A 17,712-nucleotide genomic window follows, 5' to 3' on the forward strand; every position below is an offset into this window, starting at 1 on the left:
TTAAAAGGTGGTACTCCAAGTTTGTCAGCTACCCTTCAAAAGAGACAGAAGGATGGTTTTGTGACCTATCCAGGCTGCCCAGTATCTAGCACCCGCCCTAGGAAATCTCATCCTATTCACCCAAAATGCTTTGCTTCCATGGGTGCAGGCATCATTCTCATCTACCTGCACCTCTTGGTACAGAGGATCTTGTTGTGGTGACTTGCTGTGGCCTACAGTCCTCTAACAAAGCAGCAGAGAAGGCCCATGTGAACACTACCCCTGGGTGACAGAGTGGGATTTTATTTTAATCTTTCAGATGAAGATATAGTGTTTTAATATAAGTCTCAAATAATCTTTAAAAAAAAAAAGAGGAGATGACAGATTTGTTTGTTTGACATGAATGATGCTCTCCATGGGCCTAGTTTCCTGACATGATAATTGATTCCCAGGCAGGCAGTGAAAGGGAACGTGACACTATTTGTACTGGATAGCAGTAGATCGGGGCCTGAAGCATGTGGCAGGTGAGAAGTATGTTCTTTTGCATCCTGTAGTTTGCGTGTGCCTATTGGAAAGTCAGAAACTCCTGCTGGCCTTACAACAGAAATAGCCCAGTGTAACTCTCTGCCCACCTTCGAACACTCCTCGGAAGTGTTCCCAGTGTTGTGACGCAAGAACAGGAGCAAAAAGACCCCAGGCTGTGTAAGCTAAAAAGTCCCTCCTCAAGAAAAGATGAAGTTTTTCCCTGGGCAAGAACTCTACTTTTCTTTCCAGGAAGAAGCAGTTCAGATGGAAGAAATCCTCAGAGTACAAATGATGAATGAGGTACCCTTCCTTTTTTGATGTTTCCACTCCTCATGTAGGTCCAGTAAAATAAAGTAGGCTACTGTACCTGCAGACTGGCATGCTTTGGGTCTTTGAAGGCCAGTGTATCTTTTCGTGGAGGTGCTCTTTTATAAACCAGTCCAGCAGAAGTCTCTACGTGTTTTCCAGATTATGTGCCAATGTGTGGGAGCCCAAGGTCAGGCAATATGAAAGGACAAGAAAAGCCATTTGGCGACTGTTTATGTGTTCTCACTACGCTCCAGACCAAGCCCTCAGTTTCACCACAGAGCTACTGTGGTTTGTCACAGAAGTCCTTGCCTTCTGCAAAGAAGGCAATCAGAGCAGGACCTTATCCTTACTTCAGTGGATGAAGAAGGCATATATTTTACCCCATCTCTCGTCCCCATAAACCGTGGGCTAATACAAATTCTCTCACACCACTGCTAGCTCTGGTAAAAGAGGAACAATTTTATTCCAATGTTTTCTAATTCGAAGGGTTAGAAAAACAGTCCTATAAAAACTATTCTGGTCCTCCATATCTAAAATGACAGGTGGGATGAGTCTGTCCACATAAAAAGTCTGGCCAGAGGATCAAGTGTGGGTTGTAAGAGGCTGCTCCCCAGCATTTGGCTGCTTCTTGGTCACACAGACACATCATTTTTTCACATCGGTCTGTCAGGTTATCTGTAAAAGAAAATGTGTGAAGAAAGGATGAGAGATTCTATACTGGATTAAAGGGAGAGACAGTTTTAAGAGTGAACAGGTAAAGCAATTACTAGGGAACACAGGCTCTGGGAGGAGGTGAAGGAGGCAAGAGTAAATGACTTGGCAGAAAATCATGCACTGTGTGAACAGGAAGAGAGAAAAGGACCAACATGTAGTCTTGTGCATAGATCTGATCCTCCCTGTCCATGGGTCTGATCTTAACTATGACCAAGAGCATCAGAAATTAGCAGCTAACTGTAAATTGGCAATGCTTATAACATCTGCCCAGCATAAAGCACTGCCTGCTTCTAGAGCTGTGTGAGCAAGCGGTTCAGGGACCGAATCTAAAAAAGAAAATGATTTTAGCTTAGCTGGAGCTTTCCTGGTGTCAGCCAACTTCTGTTTTTACTCTTACCTCCACAAATCAGACCAATTTCAAAAGAAGATGCTGCTTTGAATTTGAGGAGTATCTCACAAGGACCGTTCTCAGGAGAGGATGTGACATTCAGAAATCTGAGGGCATAGAAGCACCAACGGGCATCCTTGATCCATGCTCTACAAATTGCTCTCAGAAGTGCTTACACCCTTCTGTTCATGGCAGAGGAGCCAAAGAACTCCTTGGTAGGAGGATGTTTACGAGTCAGCAAAACTACAGCAGCTGATCAAAATAATATATAAGGAAATATATATGTCATATATAGCTAACTATACGACAACATGACTATGTAAGAACCATAAGGAACATCAAAGCAATTAGCTCAGATTACTACATTACAAATGTCTGATTTTGGGTTAATGAAACCCATTCCACTTGCAGATGGCCTAAATACAGCCACTAGGCTGTATTTATATGTCATGATATACTTTAATATATTTATATTTATTTATATTTATTTCAATACCTATATACATTTTTATATAAATGATAGATTCATAATCTTTAAAGGCACAGCATCTTGTTTATTTGAGGCTGCTACTACCGATTATCTAACACCTTCCAAACCCTGCACCAGGCATAGTTTAAAGTGTGACTTCATGCCAGTGTACCTAGGCTTCGTTCCAAAGCCAACTACAATGAGTAAGAATCTTTCCAGATTTCACTTGACTTTGCTGGATCAGCCCTGCAACTGGTTAGCAAGAAGAATCCATATTTCTTAAGTTTTTCTGAAGAGTAAACTAGTAAACAGTGTTTCAAGAGGCCAATCTGGATTCCACTGATGAGGAGTCAGCACTAAGTCCAGTTTTTCTTAGCTGCCAGTCCTACCTAACTTCCTCCTTGCCCTCTTCTCCTTAAGTTCTCCCTGTGCCCTGCCAGCCACTGTCAGTTTAATGTGAGTACAAGAGTCTGTCTTGCCAGTCTTTTCTGTTAGAGCAGAAAGATTTCTTTGACCAGGCCCCACAGCTTACAGCCTTTTCTATATTCCAGATACTTATTGAATGGAATTGGCCTACATGTGGATGGCATATCTGGACTGCAAAATATGGCGTTGCCAATTTTTTTCATTCCACAAACAAAACCACATAAGAGTAACAAAAGATGGGGAGAAGAAATCCCAAGTAAAATGAGTTTCTGTTTCATTTTCCTGAAAGTATCTGTGTTTATGATTCAGTGCTAGGCGACAGGCACTTTTTAATTCTTACATGGAATGGACAGTGCAAACAGTTCTGCTTCTAATTTTTCTGGACACCACTCCTCTAGGCCCAGCAAATATGTCTTGGAATTAAATTTTTCTTTGTTTTTGTTTGAATGGGATCGGACTCTATGCCTTCAAGCACCTGCTGTGCTCTGGCCTAAGGTAGATTTGCCTTCAGAGTGTGTTTGTGTTGTTTCTCTCCATGGGGGATGTGAGAGGAAGTGAAACCTTCTGAGTACTTGCTGGAGAACAGTCGATGAACGCTCCTCAGGCCTTGCCTGGACGTCAGTTAAGCAACTAATGACATTTTGTTTAACTAATGCTTGTTAGCCAGGTTGGAGCAACTACAGCTCATGCATTCTTACAGCACATATGCTGCATGTCTCATGCACCTGACATGTCTGACATCTACAGCTAGGATTGTTCCTTCATAGCAAAAAGAAATAGGATTTTTTAATATCAAAATAGCTAACAGAAGATATTAGTCAGCAGTAGAAATATGTGTAAGAGCTAGAGTAAGCGCGGTTATGAATTGAAGCAATATATTCCTTAGCCAGCACTCTTTATATTACAGGCTATACAGAGCAGTATAGGCTGCTCTGGTACTCAGAAAGGAGAAATTGCAGCTGTGTTGAGCCATGTCCCATATCCGCTGGCAGACTTGCAGCAGCTGGAGAGGTTGAGGATTGCACCAGTAGAATATGATCTTCTAACAAGGTAGAAAGAGTCTTATAATGTTCAGGTTAAGTTTTTCTCTTGCATGATTCTTGCTGAGCTTTCAAACTGTTCTACAATGGATTTTATCACCAGAGACTTCTGAAAGACTTAGAAATAGAAGTGACAAATTCTAGGATTCAAGTCATCTGGTGTATGTCAAAACAAGCTGGTGTTGCCACTGATGGGCTGTGACTGGGCAACTGAAGACCTTCTTGCCTGGGTATCAGCTGTAGAGCTAAGCACAGCCTACACTTGCTACATGTCTGCGCCACCCCAGAGCATTCAATTCTGCAAGCTTCAAAATCCCCACTGGAACCCCACGTGAGGCAGAGCTGCAAGCTAGTACCCTGTTTAACCTGTCTTATTAAAGAGGTACATAATAGCATTCTTCTTTTCTAGGAGTATTTAATGGTACGTAGAAGAGTGAACAGTTCAACCGGAGGGAGGACTAAAACTGTCACAGGTATACCACCCCTGTAGTAATTGTCACAGACTATTCCACAGTTGTAGGAAGGCATCAATGAGGAACAGGGGTGCTCAGTGCAGGGGAGATCCTCCAGAGAGGCATTTGCATCCCTGCTGGACTAAGACAGTTCATGAACTCCAAGGCCATAACCCATGCTGTTCAGCTTGAGGAGGACTCAGACTACCTGAAACATGTGGTGCTGGGGCTCCAGTCTTCATCCCAGCTCCAGCTGGCGACTCTTAGTGCCAGCAAGTCTAGCGATCCGGGGAAGCAATGGAAAGAGAGCTCGGGGAGAATGGATGTTGCCCAAAGCATTTTTAAAACCAGCTCAGCATGCACAGATTTACCTCTGTGGCACATAAAGCTCTTATGCCCGCTTGTGCTCCTGTGGAGGAGGGAATGAAATGAACCCGATGCAAGCAGAGTCATTTCCTTACCGCACTGCACAGTGTTCTGCTCACACACCCATTGGTAGCGCTGCACCTTGGGGTTGCAGCCTTCCTTCTCTGCCTTGTCATAGCAGCAGTCATGCCTGTGGCAGCACCTTTGAGAGACAAAAGGTAGAATTTGGGCTCACACATTCTGCATGCTTTTCGAGGGTGTTTCCACAAACTCTAGGAGGGCTCCATTCACACACAGCTGCTGGTATCTCTGTTTGCCCTGGCATGTCAGTAAATTGTCTGTTAATGAACTAAGTGTCCTGGCATCACTGCGAAAATTTAAGAACTTATTAATACCGTCTTTGCTCACATGACAACCATGTTTCTTCCCCCCAGATTTTGCCCTCAGAAACGTGGTGTGGCCATTACATAGGCCTATCGCAGAACATGGTAATCCCACTCACTGAAAAGGAGTAGAAGCATTGCTATGAAGTGCGTGATCATGGCTCACTGGCTTAGGCTTAAGCACATCTCAAAATGTGGGGTCAGGATGGCTTTTGCCTTCCTCTGCAGCAAGAAGCAGGCTTGGCTCTTCAGTTCACCTGGACCTGTCAGATGCAATTCAAGGCTCTTCGGCCCACTGAGGTTCTGGGGACTGGCTACAAACTCTTCCGCCTCAAAGGTGGGATTCATATACGTTAACTTTCGATCCTTACACCTAAGGAATTGATCTAGACTCCTGCTAAGTATGCCTGGTGCACAGTTCATATCGTCATAACGTAGGAGTCTAAAATAAATGAAAAATATTGCATTCAAAAAAACTGATTGCTTTCCATTGACAAAAGAGGGGGCTGCTGCAGGTTACTAGCTCAGCTGTTGGTATCTGCATTCCAGACTATCAGTGAGATAATTCCTGCTATTAATTACTTCAGAATTTATGGGATAACTTGACCCCACTCAGATTTTATTCTGGTAGTTTAGTGAATTAAAATACACTAAGAAAAAAAAATCAGTCTTTACAGAAATTTTCTGTTGGATAATAAAGGTTATTTCAACAAGGACAACAGCATTTTCCATAATAATAAAGAAAAAGGGAAATAACACCATGCTCTACCATGTTGTTCTTGCTTGGTTTAACGTGAACTAACAAGCAGTGAAGGCAATGGGTTTGATTACTCCTGGCAATGATTTAGATTTTTTTCCAAAAAATTCATATTTCTTACATTTCTTCTTCAAAGGTTGGAGCCAGAGAAGAATGATCTCTTGCTTTTCCAGAAGCTGTCTCTGGAAGATCACAGGGACAATACAGAGGAACTATTCTACTAATTTAGACAGGCTGACGCTAGGGGGAAATAAAGAGCAGAAAGCTTTCAGAAAAGTTCTCAAATCCTAGATATGAAGCTCCCCAAGAAGCTGCTGAGCTGGCCAAAAGGGAGTATGGCTGTACTGGCTTCCCATAGATTACCACGTCAAGTTGAAGCTCCTGATGGTTATCTTCAAGGCTGGAGCCAGTGTATCTGAAAAGCCATTTTCCCCTTAATATCCCTCAGGAAAACGGAACAGTCCTGAAAGAAGGATAAAGAACCCTTGTGCAGGAAGTGAGGCTTCTCCAGACACCACTTGAAAGCTATCATTAACTTACCTGACAGCTCAGGAACATCATAAACCTCATCACCTTGAGCTGCGGGAGCATTTTGCCCTTTTAGAAACTAATTTATGGATACGAGGGCTGGTGTGCCATCTGAGGTTATAAAATGCAGAAAAATTTGATTTTTGAAGTGGAAAAAAGAAATTCTACCCACTGATGTGAAATCTAGTAAAATCACTGGAATTGAATCAGGTAAGTCATGTGAAAGACAGGAGAATCAGGCCAGTCAGATCAAATTCAGCCTTCATGTAACCCCTGTGATTACAGACATGCTGAATTTAGTCTAGTATGCTTTCCCTGCTGACTGAGCTGCTAATTTAGTAGATAAAGCAGCAATTTGATCCCATAGATTAGTCTGTAAAAGATATGCAATTTTTTTTCTCATCTTGCAAAGATGAAACCAGTGTGATTATGGTCAGACTATTCACTGCGTTCTGAAATCTAGAAATGTAATTTAACAGTAGCAGACTAATATTTGCTCCCTTGCCACCACCTCAAAGAACTTTAGAATGGGAATAAGCCCTAATGGTTATATGTATCTGGAAGTTTTCCTGCAACGACATACACCAGTTGCTAACAGCTGAGCAGAAGAGCTCACTCGGCCCATGGAACAGGCTCTCTTGGACTCATGATGGCAGTAACAGGCTATGGGTTAGATCTTTGTTGGTCTGGTAACACCTGACTCCTAGGCTTGTCCTGAAGAGGTTCAAAGAAAGTGAAAGGCCAAAGGAGAGAAAAATTTTCAGCCTTGTGAAAAGTCTGAAAGACTTGGCTTTCTCTAACATAGCAATCCCTATGCAACATGTCAATGATATGACAGGGATAGACTGCAGCACTAAGCTACAACTGGTGGATGTGTCTTCTGGTGGAGCTGCTGTAGCCCAGGGTGCCCTGGCTAATATCTGCAGCTGCAGCACAGCCCCATCCATCATCAGGGTGGTAGATCACAGAGCAGGCCAATCATCTGTGTCTAGTGCATGGCGCACAGAGCACAAGAGGCCAAGGTGGGTGCCACAAATCAGGCTGAGCTGAGGGGGAGTGTCAGGTGCAGAAATCATTGGATTTATTAGGTCTGAGGAGCGAATCAGTAGTCAAATGAATGAAGCTGGTGTCAGTGATGAAGCAGTGTGGGTAGGAGGAATGACACAAAAGCAGATAGAAAAAGGGAGGACTTAAAAGCCTAGGGGCCAAGAGAATAGCATTGCTCTTCATGGAGAGATAGAGGGAAGGAACAGAAAAAGAGGCAGACAAAGAAGTGAGAAGAGATCCTGGAGGAGACAAAAGATGGACTGTGAATCAGGCAAACATAGCTAAGTGAGGACTACAGAGGTGTGCTAGCTAGCTATGAGAACTAGTTGCTGCTTTGCTGGCTTTGCAAAATCAGGGGGATTGCATAAATTCTGGAGGACTGCAGGCTTTGGGGAACAATTCAGCCGCCACTTACACCATTTCCTCCTGACGATTCCCCCAACTGCAGCAGAATGATACCTAGCTTACACCAACATAAAGCAAGAAGACTTTGGCCCGAATTTGCAAACGTCTCTTTTAGGTGTTCTTAAAGAGTTGCCTTGGACTGAAGACTGAGGAAACCTATTGTTGTCCTTTGCCATCCTCAAAGGATCACGTCCTGTCTGGAAATGCCCTTTCCAGCACCTAGAGCAGAATGTAGCGTTAAGCTTTTAATAACCTGGTAATGCTTAGTTAGACCAATGCAAACAGTATGAGCCAATAGTCTGGCAGAGCACTGGTCAACAAGTATGAAAAAACAAATACAACTGTGTCATCTAGTTAGTAAACAACCTATTAATCACAGCTGTGCTACAAGACAGCTCTTATGGCTACAGACAGCCCTGGCTGGCCAGCAGAAATCAGCTACCCAGAACACTGCAACGAGCAAATGTCATCGAGGTAAGAATTTGTCATGTTGTGTTTGTCATGTTAACAGCACTGTCACCACTGTGTGTCCTTTTGCTTTGCTTTAACTCAGCAAGTGAGGAAAATCTTGCTCTTCCGTACGTGTTTGCCATGACTTAGATGAGCCATATATGCCACCCTGCTTTTCAGGGCGTTCAGTGTATCCAGGGAGATGCTGAGCACCTTCAGGTCCCGCTTTACAACATGGATGCTCTGTGCGATCAGCCTGTTCCAGTACTGGTCCTACTTAGGATTTTCTGTTTGAGCCTTCTACAGTTTTGCTTCACAGTAATGAGGGTTCCCATACGTCCTCCTGGAAAACCCCAGACGGAAGCATGGAGCATTTCCTGTGCTGTACATTGCGTCCAGTATGGCACAGCCAGGCTGAACTGATTGACTGGCCAGAAGATGCGGAGTTTGCTGGGGATTTGCAGACAGCCAGTGTCCTGCTCAGAGGAACAGTTACTGCTCTGGCTGAGCTACCAAACGCCTCAAAATCTTAGACGTGGCCAAATTCCTTTTGTTCTGGCTGGACAACATTTCCAGGAGGAAAAAAGGAGTATGAGTCCAGGGAAATGAAGGCATTACAGCAATCTTAATTTTAACAGTGTTGCAGCAATCCAAGGGAAACAGAACAAGGAAAGAGACACAAACCTATTGACTTTATGTGGAAGAGATGTCCTTAAGTCTTGAAGTGAAGGGACTGTGAGAGCCGGAAGGAAATGGAAAAGGTAATTACTGAAGTTGCCACATCAAAGTCAGTATGTGGAATAAACCTTATAAAAGGATTACCCACTAGATGGCTTTTTTTTTCCATAAGAAAAGAAGTGCTTAGGAGCACTCTAGCTCTGTCTAGACGGATTGACTGAATTACTCACAAGAAAATTACTCCTTTTGTAAGGGGCTCAGTAACAAATGTAGAAGTGTCAAGGGAGTGAGTCATTTTGAACAGTGTTTGTTACTGACAGCTAGTAGTTTTACCACTCCACTTCTTTCTTCTTTAGAATGGAAAATATGGAGAGTAATGTGCTCATGGTATTTGGCATGAGATACTCACCCACACTGATTTTTGCAGTAGTTCCTAGTAATAGATATCAGAATATTCCTCTAGCAAATATAAAATGGAAATTTTTAGGGCTGGATCTATTGGAGCATTGCTGATTCTTCCTAGCTAAGAACCTAACTAAAAATCTTTCTTTTTTCCATACCAAGCACGGCAGCTAAGGAACAATGATGAATGCACTTAAAGGATTGAGCTTCTTTTTTACAAACTACCTGGTATTTTGAGGCATTTCCAGTTGCAGAGTCCTCACTTTCTGCCATTAGGGTAAAATCCACATCCCATTGAAATCAAACAGCAGCAAAAACACCCACTGGTGAACAAGTGAATATTTTACTCTCTCTATTTGTTTTCTAGGAGTGCTAAGCACTGGTATCTCCCAGACGCACCTAAACTTAGGGTCACTCAACAGCTCCGAAAAATAGCTTCTAGGTGACTGAACTCAGTAAAAGAAGCACTCCAAATTAGTGAAGTCATGTTTTACTTTAAAGGTTTGACTGTAAGAATTAGTAAACGACTAACAAAAATTATAAACACATTTACAGACATGGTTGTAGATGGTTATAAGCAGATCAGGAGATACTACTGAAAATTTAAAAAAATTCCTGAACCAGAATTTTATGACACTTTGTAGTCATTTACTCATTATCTGTAAGTCCTCTATTGACATGTTTTACAGATGGAATGCTCATATAAACCATGGGCATTAAGAGAAGCTTTTGGGAGTGAAACTTCTCATTGTATTAATGAAGACAACTCCTTTAAGGGACATGTGCTCTTTTATAGCCACAGAGGGGTCGGCCTTTAATCTTAGCATCTTCTCTTCCTTTTTTCACTTTCTGTCCTGCCAATTCTGCAGTCAAAGTTTGATTTAGTAGAAATATGACATGTCTCCAACAGCTGGATATTCTAGAAAAGCTCAGCCAGGTTCCTTTCCAGGGAACTACACGCTGCCTTCACTCCTGACAAAAGCAGTACTTACTTATCAGTGACACCTTGCCTGTTGACTGCAGATGAACAGACTTGTGCACTCTGTCTTTCAGGTTTAAAACCAGACAAGATTGCAAGCAAAGAGCTCAGAGTACACAGGAGTCCCTAACGATAAAATGCACAGGTATGCTAATCACAAAGTAAAAGTGAGAAAACTTGCAAAGCAATACCTCATAGACTCATTGCTTTTAGTCTTGGAAATAAAAAGCACAGAATCTTCCCTACTAAAAAAGAAAAGGAGAAATAACACCATGCTCTACCATGTTGTTCTTCCTTGGTTTAATGTGAACTAACAAGCAATGAAGGCAACAGGTTTGATTACTCCTTGCAATGATTTGGATTTTTTCTAGAGGATAAAGAATAATATTTCCATCACTGCCACTTTCAGGACCAGGGTGAAATGACCCTGAAAAAATCTTGGTCAGTCCTCTCTTTTCAGGCAGGGCTAGCTCTCTATGAATAAAGACGCCACTATTTTTCAGGAGTAGTCAGCATGGAATCACCAAGGGGAAATCATGCTTAACCAATCTAATAGCCTTCTCTGGTGGAATGACTGGCTGGGTAGATGAGGGCAGAGCAGTGGATGTTGTCTCCCTGGACTTCAGCAAGGCTTTTGACACTGTCTCCCATCACATCCTCGTAGGCAAGCTCAGGAAGCGTGGGCTAGATGAGTGGACGGTGAGGTGGATTGAGAACTGGCTAGATGGCAGAGCTCAGAGGGCTGTGATAATCAGCACAGTCTAGCTGGAGGCCTGGAGCTAGTGGTGTCCCCCAGGGGTCAGTCCTGGGTCCAGTCTTGACCAACTTATTCATCAATGACCTGGAGGAAGGGACAGGGTGCACCCTCAGCAAGTTTGCTGATGATACGAAACTGGGGGGAGTGGCTGACCCACCAGAAGACTGTGCTGCCATTCAGAGGGACCTGGACAGGCTGGAGAGCTGGGTGGAGAGGTACCTCCTGAAGTTCAACATAGGCAAGTGCAGGCTCCTGCACCTCGGGAGGAATAACCCCATGCCCCAGTAAAGGCTGGGGGTTGACCTGCTGGAAAGTAGCTCTGCCGAGAAGGACCTGGGAGTCCTGGTGGACAACAAGTTACGCATGAGGCAGCAATGAGCCCTTGTGGCCAAGAAGGCCAACGGGATCCTGGGCTGCATTAGGAAGAGTGTTGCCAGCAGGTCGAGGGAGGGGATCCTGCCCCTCTCCTCAGCCCTGGTGAGGCCTCACCTGGAGTCCTGTGTCCAGTTCTGGGCTCCCCACTACAAGAGAGACATGGCGCTCCGGGAGAGAGTCCAGTGGAGGGCAACAAAGATGATTAGGCGCCTGAAGCATCTCTCCTATGAGGAAAGGCTGAGAGAGCTGGGCCTGTTCAGTCTGGAGAAGAGAAGACTGAGGGGGGATTTCATCAACGTGTACAAGTATGTGAAGGGAGGGTGTCAAGAGGATGGGGCCAGACTCTTCTCCGTGGTGCCCAGCGACAGGACAAGAGGCAACGGGTGCAAACTGAAACACAGGCAGTTCCACCTAAACCTGAGGAAAAACTTCTTCACTGTGAGGGTGACTGAGCATTGGAACAGGTTGCCCAGAGAGGTAGTGGAGTCTCCTTCCCTGGAGATATTCAAAACCCGTCTGGATGTGATCCTGTGCAATGTGCTCTAGGTGACCCTGCTTGAGCAGGGGGGTTGGACTAGATGATCTCCAGAGGTCCCTTCCAACCTCAACCATTCTGTGATTCTGTGACTCTGTGACTTCATGAAGTCATATCCTGGTTCTTCCTTTACCCTCTGCCCCTCATAATGCCAGGTCCCAAAGAACTCTGCTCTCACCCAGAAGGTGGCTAAATCCTCATTTAAAGCCCAAGTGATACATGGGTCCTCACTCACAATTGCTCAGCACTGTTTATATATACTAGATTCCCTCTGCCCTGGGCAATGATAAGGCAATGGAGTCACAGGAGCACAAACAGGGAAGAATGGAGAGATCTGAGCTATTTTGGGGCATATAGTTGAGGTTCCTCTTACCAGTCTGTTTTATCTTTAGGCCAGCCTTGTCCTCCCAGGCCACAGTAGCATCCATAGCCAACATACGCTAAAGGAGATCGTCCCGTGCCACACGATATGGCTCCCGCCAATTCAATGATTCCTCGGGCATGCAACGAATGGGATTTTCCCAGAGCATCATTTTGAACTGCAAAGACAAGACATAGCATGGCACAAAGATTAAACAGCACTTTAAAGAATGCCTCATGCTGATTTTCTTAAATTCCTTAAAGGGAGACATCGGTCTTGACTGGTTGTTTTGGTGCACCCTGCAAAGGGGACTTTGCAGGTGACTTATCTGAGGGCTGGGCTAATGAGGAAGCAGATGCAGAAACACCCAAGCAGGCTCCGTGCACAGGCAGCTTAATTCAAGCAAGGCTTATTAGCTCTGGTGCACCAGTGTGCAACTGCAGCTACATTGCATCTGGGGCTACCTTGCATCTGGAAATAGTGTGGCCATTTTTGCACATCACAGAGCCTGAGCTGGCAAGCTTTGCTGGGGCCTAAGCCAGCTCCATGCAGATTCAGCTGGGGTGCACTGCACCCCAGAGTTCCCAAAGCTGGGAAGCTAAACTGCAGTCCCAACTGGGACAGGAAGCAGCAAAGGACCAGCACGCAGCATGATCTAACAGGGACTCTATGGAGCAAATGAGGTGTCTACGTTTCCCAAGACTTCTTATATTTTCCAAGTTTTCCCCACTATTCAGGATATTTTAACTCTCTCTCTGGAGAGTAAAGAGATGACCATACTACCAATTTGGATACAGGAATAGCTACAAGTCCCCGAGCCCGTAAGGTTCATATACCTTGGTGAAGAACAGAGTGCCTGAGTTAGCTAAGGTGTACGCATATCAGAATCCTCTGGAGTATTCTGAAGTGCTGGGAACGTTTACATCAGCTTCCATTATAACTCTCCGTTAATGTTATAATATTAGCTTGGCTGCATTAATTTGAAAAAATTATTGTGTCAGCTGAAGTGTGCAGATAGCCACTTAAAGTGACTTGGAGGTTTTGAGTTAACAAGTCTTTCACACAATCTTGTGATTTCAAATGTTAACTTGCAACTTTTTTATAAATCACAGACTCTAAGTTGCAGCAACTCTTACAGAAACTAAGAGTACCCTGACCCTAATTATCAAACCGCTTTGAAGCTCAGCTACAAACTTTGGTGCTTATCACGATAATGATAGCAACAGAGAGTAGTATGTATTGCTTAGGTTTATCATGAGGTACCAAGTGCACTTTCCATTGCTCTAGTGTGCATCACAAACAGTCCCCATTAAAGATGAGCTACTCACTAGCAGTATTAAAACTCCCAGACTGACTGCCTAACTCATCCATTCTTTCCATCTGTCTCCATCAATTCACATTCACCCCATCCTCCCATGCCAAAAGAAAAGTCTGAGTAAACAGAGGGACTTTTAAGCATATTTGGATCAAGAGGGAGATCATGTTTCAGAGCCAGGAACCCTTCGGTGAAGTTGCCTTGCCACCTGCCCCCTGCTAATTCAGCACACTTGACCTCCTCAAAGTGCTGTGCAAACATGGACTAATTAATCCCTAAACCACCCAAGGACTCACTACTATTATTAAAACAGTTGCTTTCCTTTTAAAACCTATCCTTCTAATCCCTTTGCTTGGGCCTCTCCCCTCGTCTTGTGCTCTGGCTTTCTCTCCGGGCCTGATCCAGAAACCCGCTGAAGCAATGAGGGTCTATCCCCATTAATGACAAGCCAGGAGTGTTGCGTCTCTGCTAAACATGGAACTGCAGCCCAAGCTCAAAGCAGAAGCGAGCACTTTCCCGTATCATTTTCAGACTGGCAGTTGGCAGCAGCAAACTCTGAAGGGAGCAGAGCCTTATGCTTCTGTCTTGGTGTTTCACACAGCCTCCTTGTATTTCTCAGGGCATTCCTTGGGGATTAAACGCACATTCCTGAAAAAGTAACAGCTTCCCTCCTCTAAACACTGTTTGAATGTTCAGATTTTGTGCTAAAAACACATGACACCTGTGTTACTAGAAAATAAAGAGAAGACCTATTTCCTTTGTGTAAACAGTGGGCACTTCAGAGCTGGAGGCAGGCTCAGCTTTCAGCAGTCCCAGGGGAAATCCACTGAAATTGGCGAACTGCTCTGGATTTCTGCTTTTTCAACCTGTTTCAGTTTGCAGACCTCGAAAATGTTCCAGTGGAAACAAAAACTTCTTTGTAGACATTTAAGCCTCCTGACAAGAAGTTTGCATTTCTTAGCTATCTTTCGCAGACCTCTTAGACAGAACGGCTGGACTTTGAGTGGTCTGTGTTGGACACTGGCTGACCACAGCTGAGGCTAATGTAAGATAACTGTACCCCACCCGGAAGAAGAAAGAGCGTTTCTCTTTTGGAGTTGTCCCCGAGGAGCAAGGAACTATAATCACAATGCAGAGCTATTCCTGAAAAGGGAGAAAAAGATCCAAAGGGAACTAAGCCCAAATAAAATGTTTAAGGCTGTGCATTCTCTATGAGTTTAAAAGAATTCAGGCATCCCAGCAGTGTCTGATATTTCTGTCTCATTCCTTGAAAGTTGGCTGGGTTTCGAGTTGACAGTGCGTCACTACAGTTGTAAGGTCAGCCCTAGCAAGCATGCTTCAATATTTAGGTGCACAGCTAATAACTTGACCAAGAACTGCTCTTTCTATGGTGGGCGGCCAAGCCAACACAGCTGTGAAATCCTTGAAAAAGTCTGAGCCTCTACAGCAGCCTGAATGTAGCTGTATTAAGAGTATTTCCAGTCGTTAGTTACGCTACTAGTCGGGCATGGAAGCAGAGAACATACCTGCAGAGGGGTGACTGGAGATGGATCTGAAAACTTAAACTTTCCATTTCCTGTTTAAACAGGCAGCCTTTGCTTTAGATTAATGTGACATTTCGGTTTTTACTTTAAATTGTACTGGTACTGCAGGGATAATCTCAAACCTGCCAGTTTAGCATTGCATTGCCTCTCTATGTAGGCTTTTGTAAAGATTTTTTTATTTTGTTTGAACTTTATATGAATTAAAACTGCTTACTCCAAAGTCACTGGTATAAAAAGGGGGCACTTCTGTAAAGGAAAACAAGCACCAACAACTTTGCAGCAGAAAACTACCCAACAAGAAAATGACCTATGTTTATACAGCAACAGCTACATAAACCTGGAAAGGAAGCAGGCACCCAGCTTGCTTAAACAGCCCTTCACTATCAAGCTGAAAAAAACAAGCGATGCTTTTTCATACTTGGCCAAACCATACAGATGCATCTGCTGTGATTTAAGCAAAGCTTACAGCGTACCTATCCCACCAAGACACGGAAGAAGCTATCCTACTTTTGGTGGTGGGGGGGGGGAACGAGAGGGATAGAGCTAAAGGTCCTCCCCAAGGCCCAGCACCCCACGGCGGTACAGAAGTAGCACTCACCTGCCTGCAGCAGCAGCAGCAGCAGCAGCGGGTGTGAGTCCATGGGGAGATCTCTCTCTGCTCTGGTGTAGCAGCCAGATCTCCCGCTCGCGCTGCACTGAGCCACGCTGCCAAGTGAACCAAGGTGTGGGTGTACTTAACAATCTTCCTGGACTGTTGCTCCAGGGTTTATATATATATGTGTGAGCGCGTGCATGGAAGTGAAACACCCTCCTCTGAGATCTCTCTGAGCCTGAGTCAAGGCCCAGTCCTTCCTTCCAGTGGGCTCCTGTCCGAGCGGAAAGGTGGAGGGCTGTCTCTATTTGCATATCTTTGCCTTTGGGAGGGGCTGGTGGAAGGGCATTAGGCTGGCAGTCCCTGGGACTGCCTTAGACACCCAGGCACTAAGCCGGGCTCCTTCCCTAAGCTGTTTGCTTACAGACCCTGGTTAACCTCTGAGTAGCTTCGGAAAAGGGAAGCTTTCCCTGTGCCTTCTGTGGCTTGGCTTGGCTTTTCTGCTGTGGCGGCAACCTGGCAAGGATTTTCTCTTTTTATAGATAATTCCTTTCAGGATTTTATTTTTTATTTTAAGACTGATTATTTTTCATGTTTAAAAAAGAAGAGACAAAACTATAAAAATCCAACAGAAAAAATACTGTTAGATGCAAATACCTAATTATAACTGACCAACTGAGCTAATTCCGGGCTGCTCCAGAGGGAAAAAAATCCTCTCGGCCTATTGCTGCACCTGACCTAAACTAATTAATTTCTTGAAGACTCGGCAGTATGTAGCTCCCAGCCACTGGTGGTTAGGGAGAGTTCCCCAGGGCCAGCCCGTGCTCTGGTCACACTGGGCAGTCGCTGTGGGCAGCCAAAGTGGAAAGGCAGCTCCCCTGCCACACACCCTTTGCCTGTTCGGGGCAGTAGGCAATATGAACGCGGGGGGGTGGCCACAATTATTTCGCCTGTGGTGGCGAAACAGCTACAGCCAGCCCTCCATGGCTTTAAAACTCCTGCTGTGCTGGTGAGGGGCCTTGCTTGGTTGAGCAGCATCTGCCTTCCTGGGGTCTAACCATCTCCCCCTTCCCCTCTGGCAACAGCGCATGGGTGTGTGGTCACGGCTGGTTGCTCTGCCGGGGAGGGAGAGGAGGGAGAGAAGGCTGTTTGTCCCTTCTTTTGCACAGCGTGGGCCTATCTCAGCAGCACTCCCTGCTAGCGTGTTAAAGCTGGGCCTCCCTGTTTAATGACATATTCTTAAATATTTGCTTGCTAAATATGGCTATTCGAATCAAAGGTCGGCAACAAGTCATTGTAAGGCTGCTTTCTGCCGAGAAGAGTCTGACTGCAGCAACAGGCTTTCTTCGCCATGTAAGTTATCAAGAAATACTACATATTAGGCACCTCTAATGATACAGGGCAAACTAGACCACAGAGCTGGTTAAAGCATTTCCATCACAGAGGTATCAAGCAAGAACTGCAACGGCCACATGGCTCTGGGGTTTTCCACTCCTGAGAGCTCAGAAGGGTGAGTACAATCTTTATGAGAAGGGTAGATCATATTGTTATCAGGCTAACCATAGCCTGAGATCCTTTACCCAGCATTGTCCCCATGATGGGTCACGTGCTTGAGATAGGCAGGGGAGGAAGGCAAGGTCAGCACACCACACATTTGCACGCACACATGCGCTCCTGCCTGCGAGTTGGTGCTGCAGCTTCTCTGCAACTTTGGAGGGGCCGAAGAAAAGCTGTACAACTATACCTCCTCCCCTGGAAATTCCCTTTAGTATTTGTACATTTACTGAAGTAATAATTCCAAATTCTATTCGACCTGTTGCTGGTTAATATTTAACCCTAAGAACACAACTGTGTGGAAGCAGGATGCTCAAGGGCAGGTGTGCTTTACACTAGGGCTGTGTGGTTGCAGATTGTCCAAATGGGAAGTGTGAAGAAG

At 44.7% G+C, this 17,712-nt stretch overlaps 1 protein-coding gene across 1 annotated transcript; it reads right to left on the bottom strand.

The window, feature by feature from the left end:
* Positions 1–1,253: 1,253 nt before the first annotated feature.
* On the bottom strand, positions 1,254–16,066 carry LOC104144265 (phospholipase A2). The gene is made up of 4 exons (XM_009675192.2): positions 15,783–16,066; positions 12,338–12,503; positions 4,764–4,870; positions 1,254–1,488 (listed from the first exon to the last, which is right to left on the bottom strand). The coding sequence occupies exons 1-4, from the start codon at positions 15,823–15,825 to the stop codon at positions 1,325–1,327; spliced, it is 480 nt and encodes a 159-aa protein (XP_009673487.1). The 5' UTR covers positions 15,826–16,066; the 3' UTR covers positions 1,254–1,324.
* Between the last annotated feature and the right edge of the window lie 1,646 nt (positions 16,067–17,712).

The sequence above is a fragment of the Struthio camelus genome, chromosome 1 (assembly GCF_040807025.1).
Source record: "Struthio camelus isolate bStrCam1 chromosome 1, bStrCam1.hap1, whole genome shotgun sequence".
NCBI classification, from domain to species: Eukaryota; Metazoa; Chordata; class Aves; order Struthioniformes; family Struthionidae; genus Struthio; species Struthio camelus.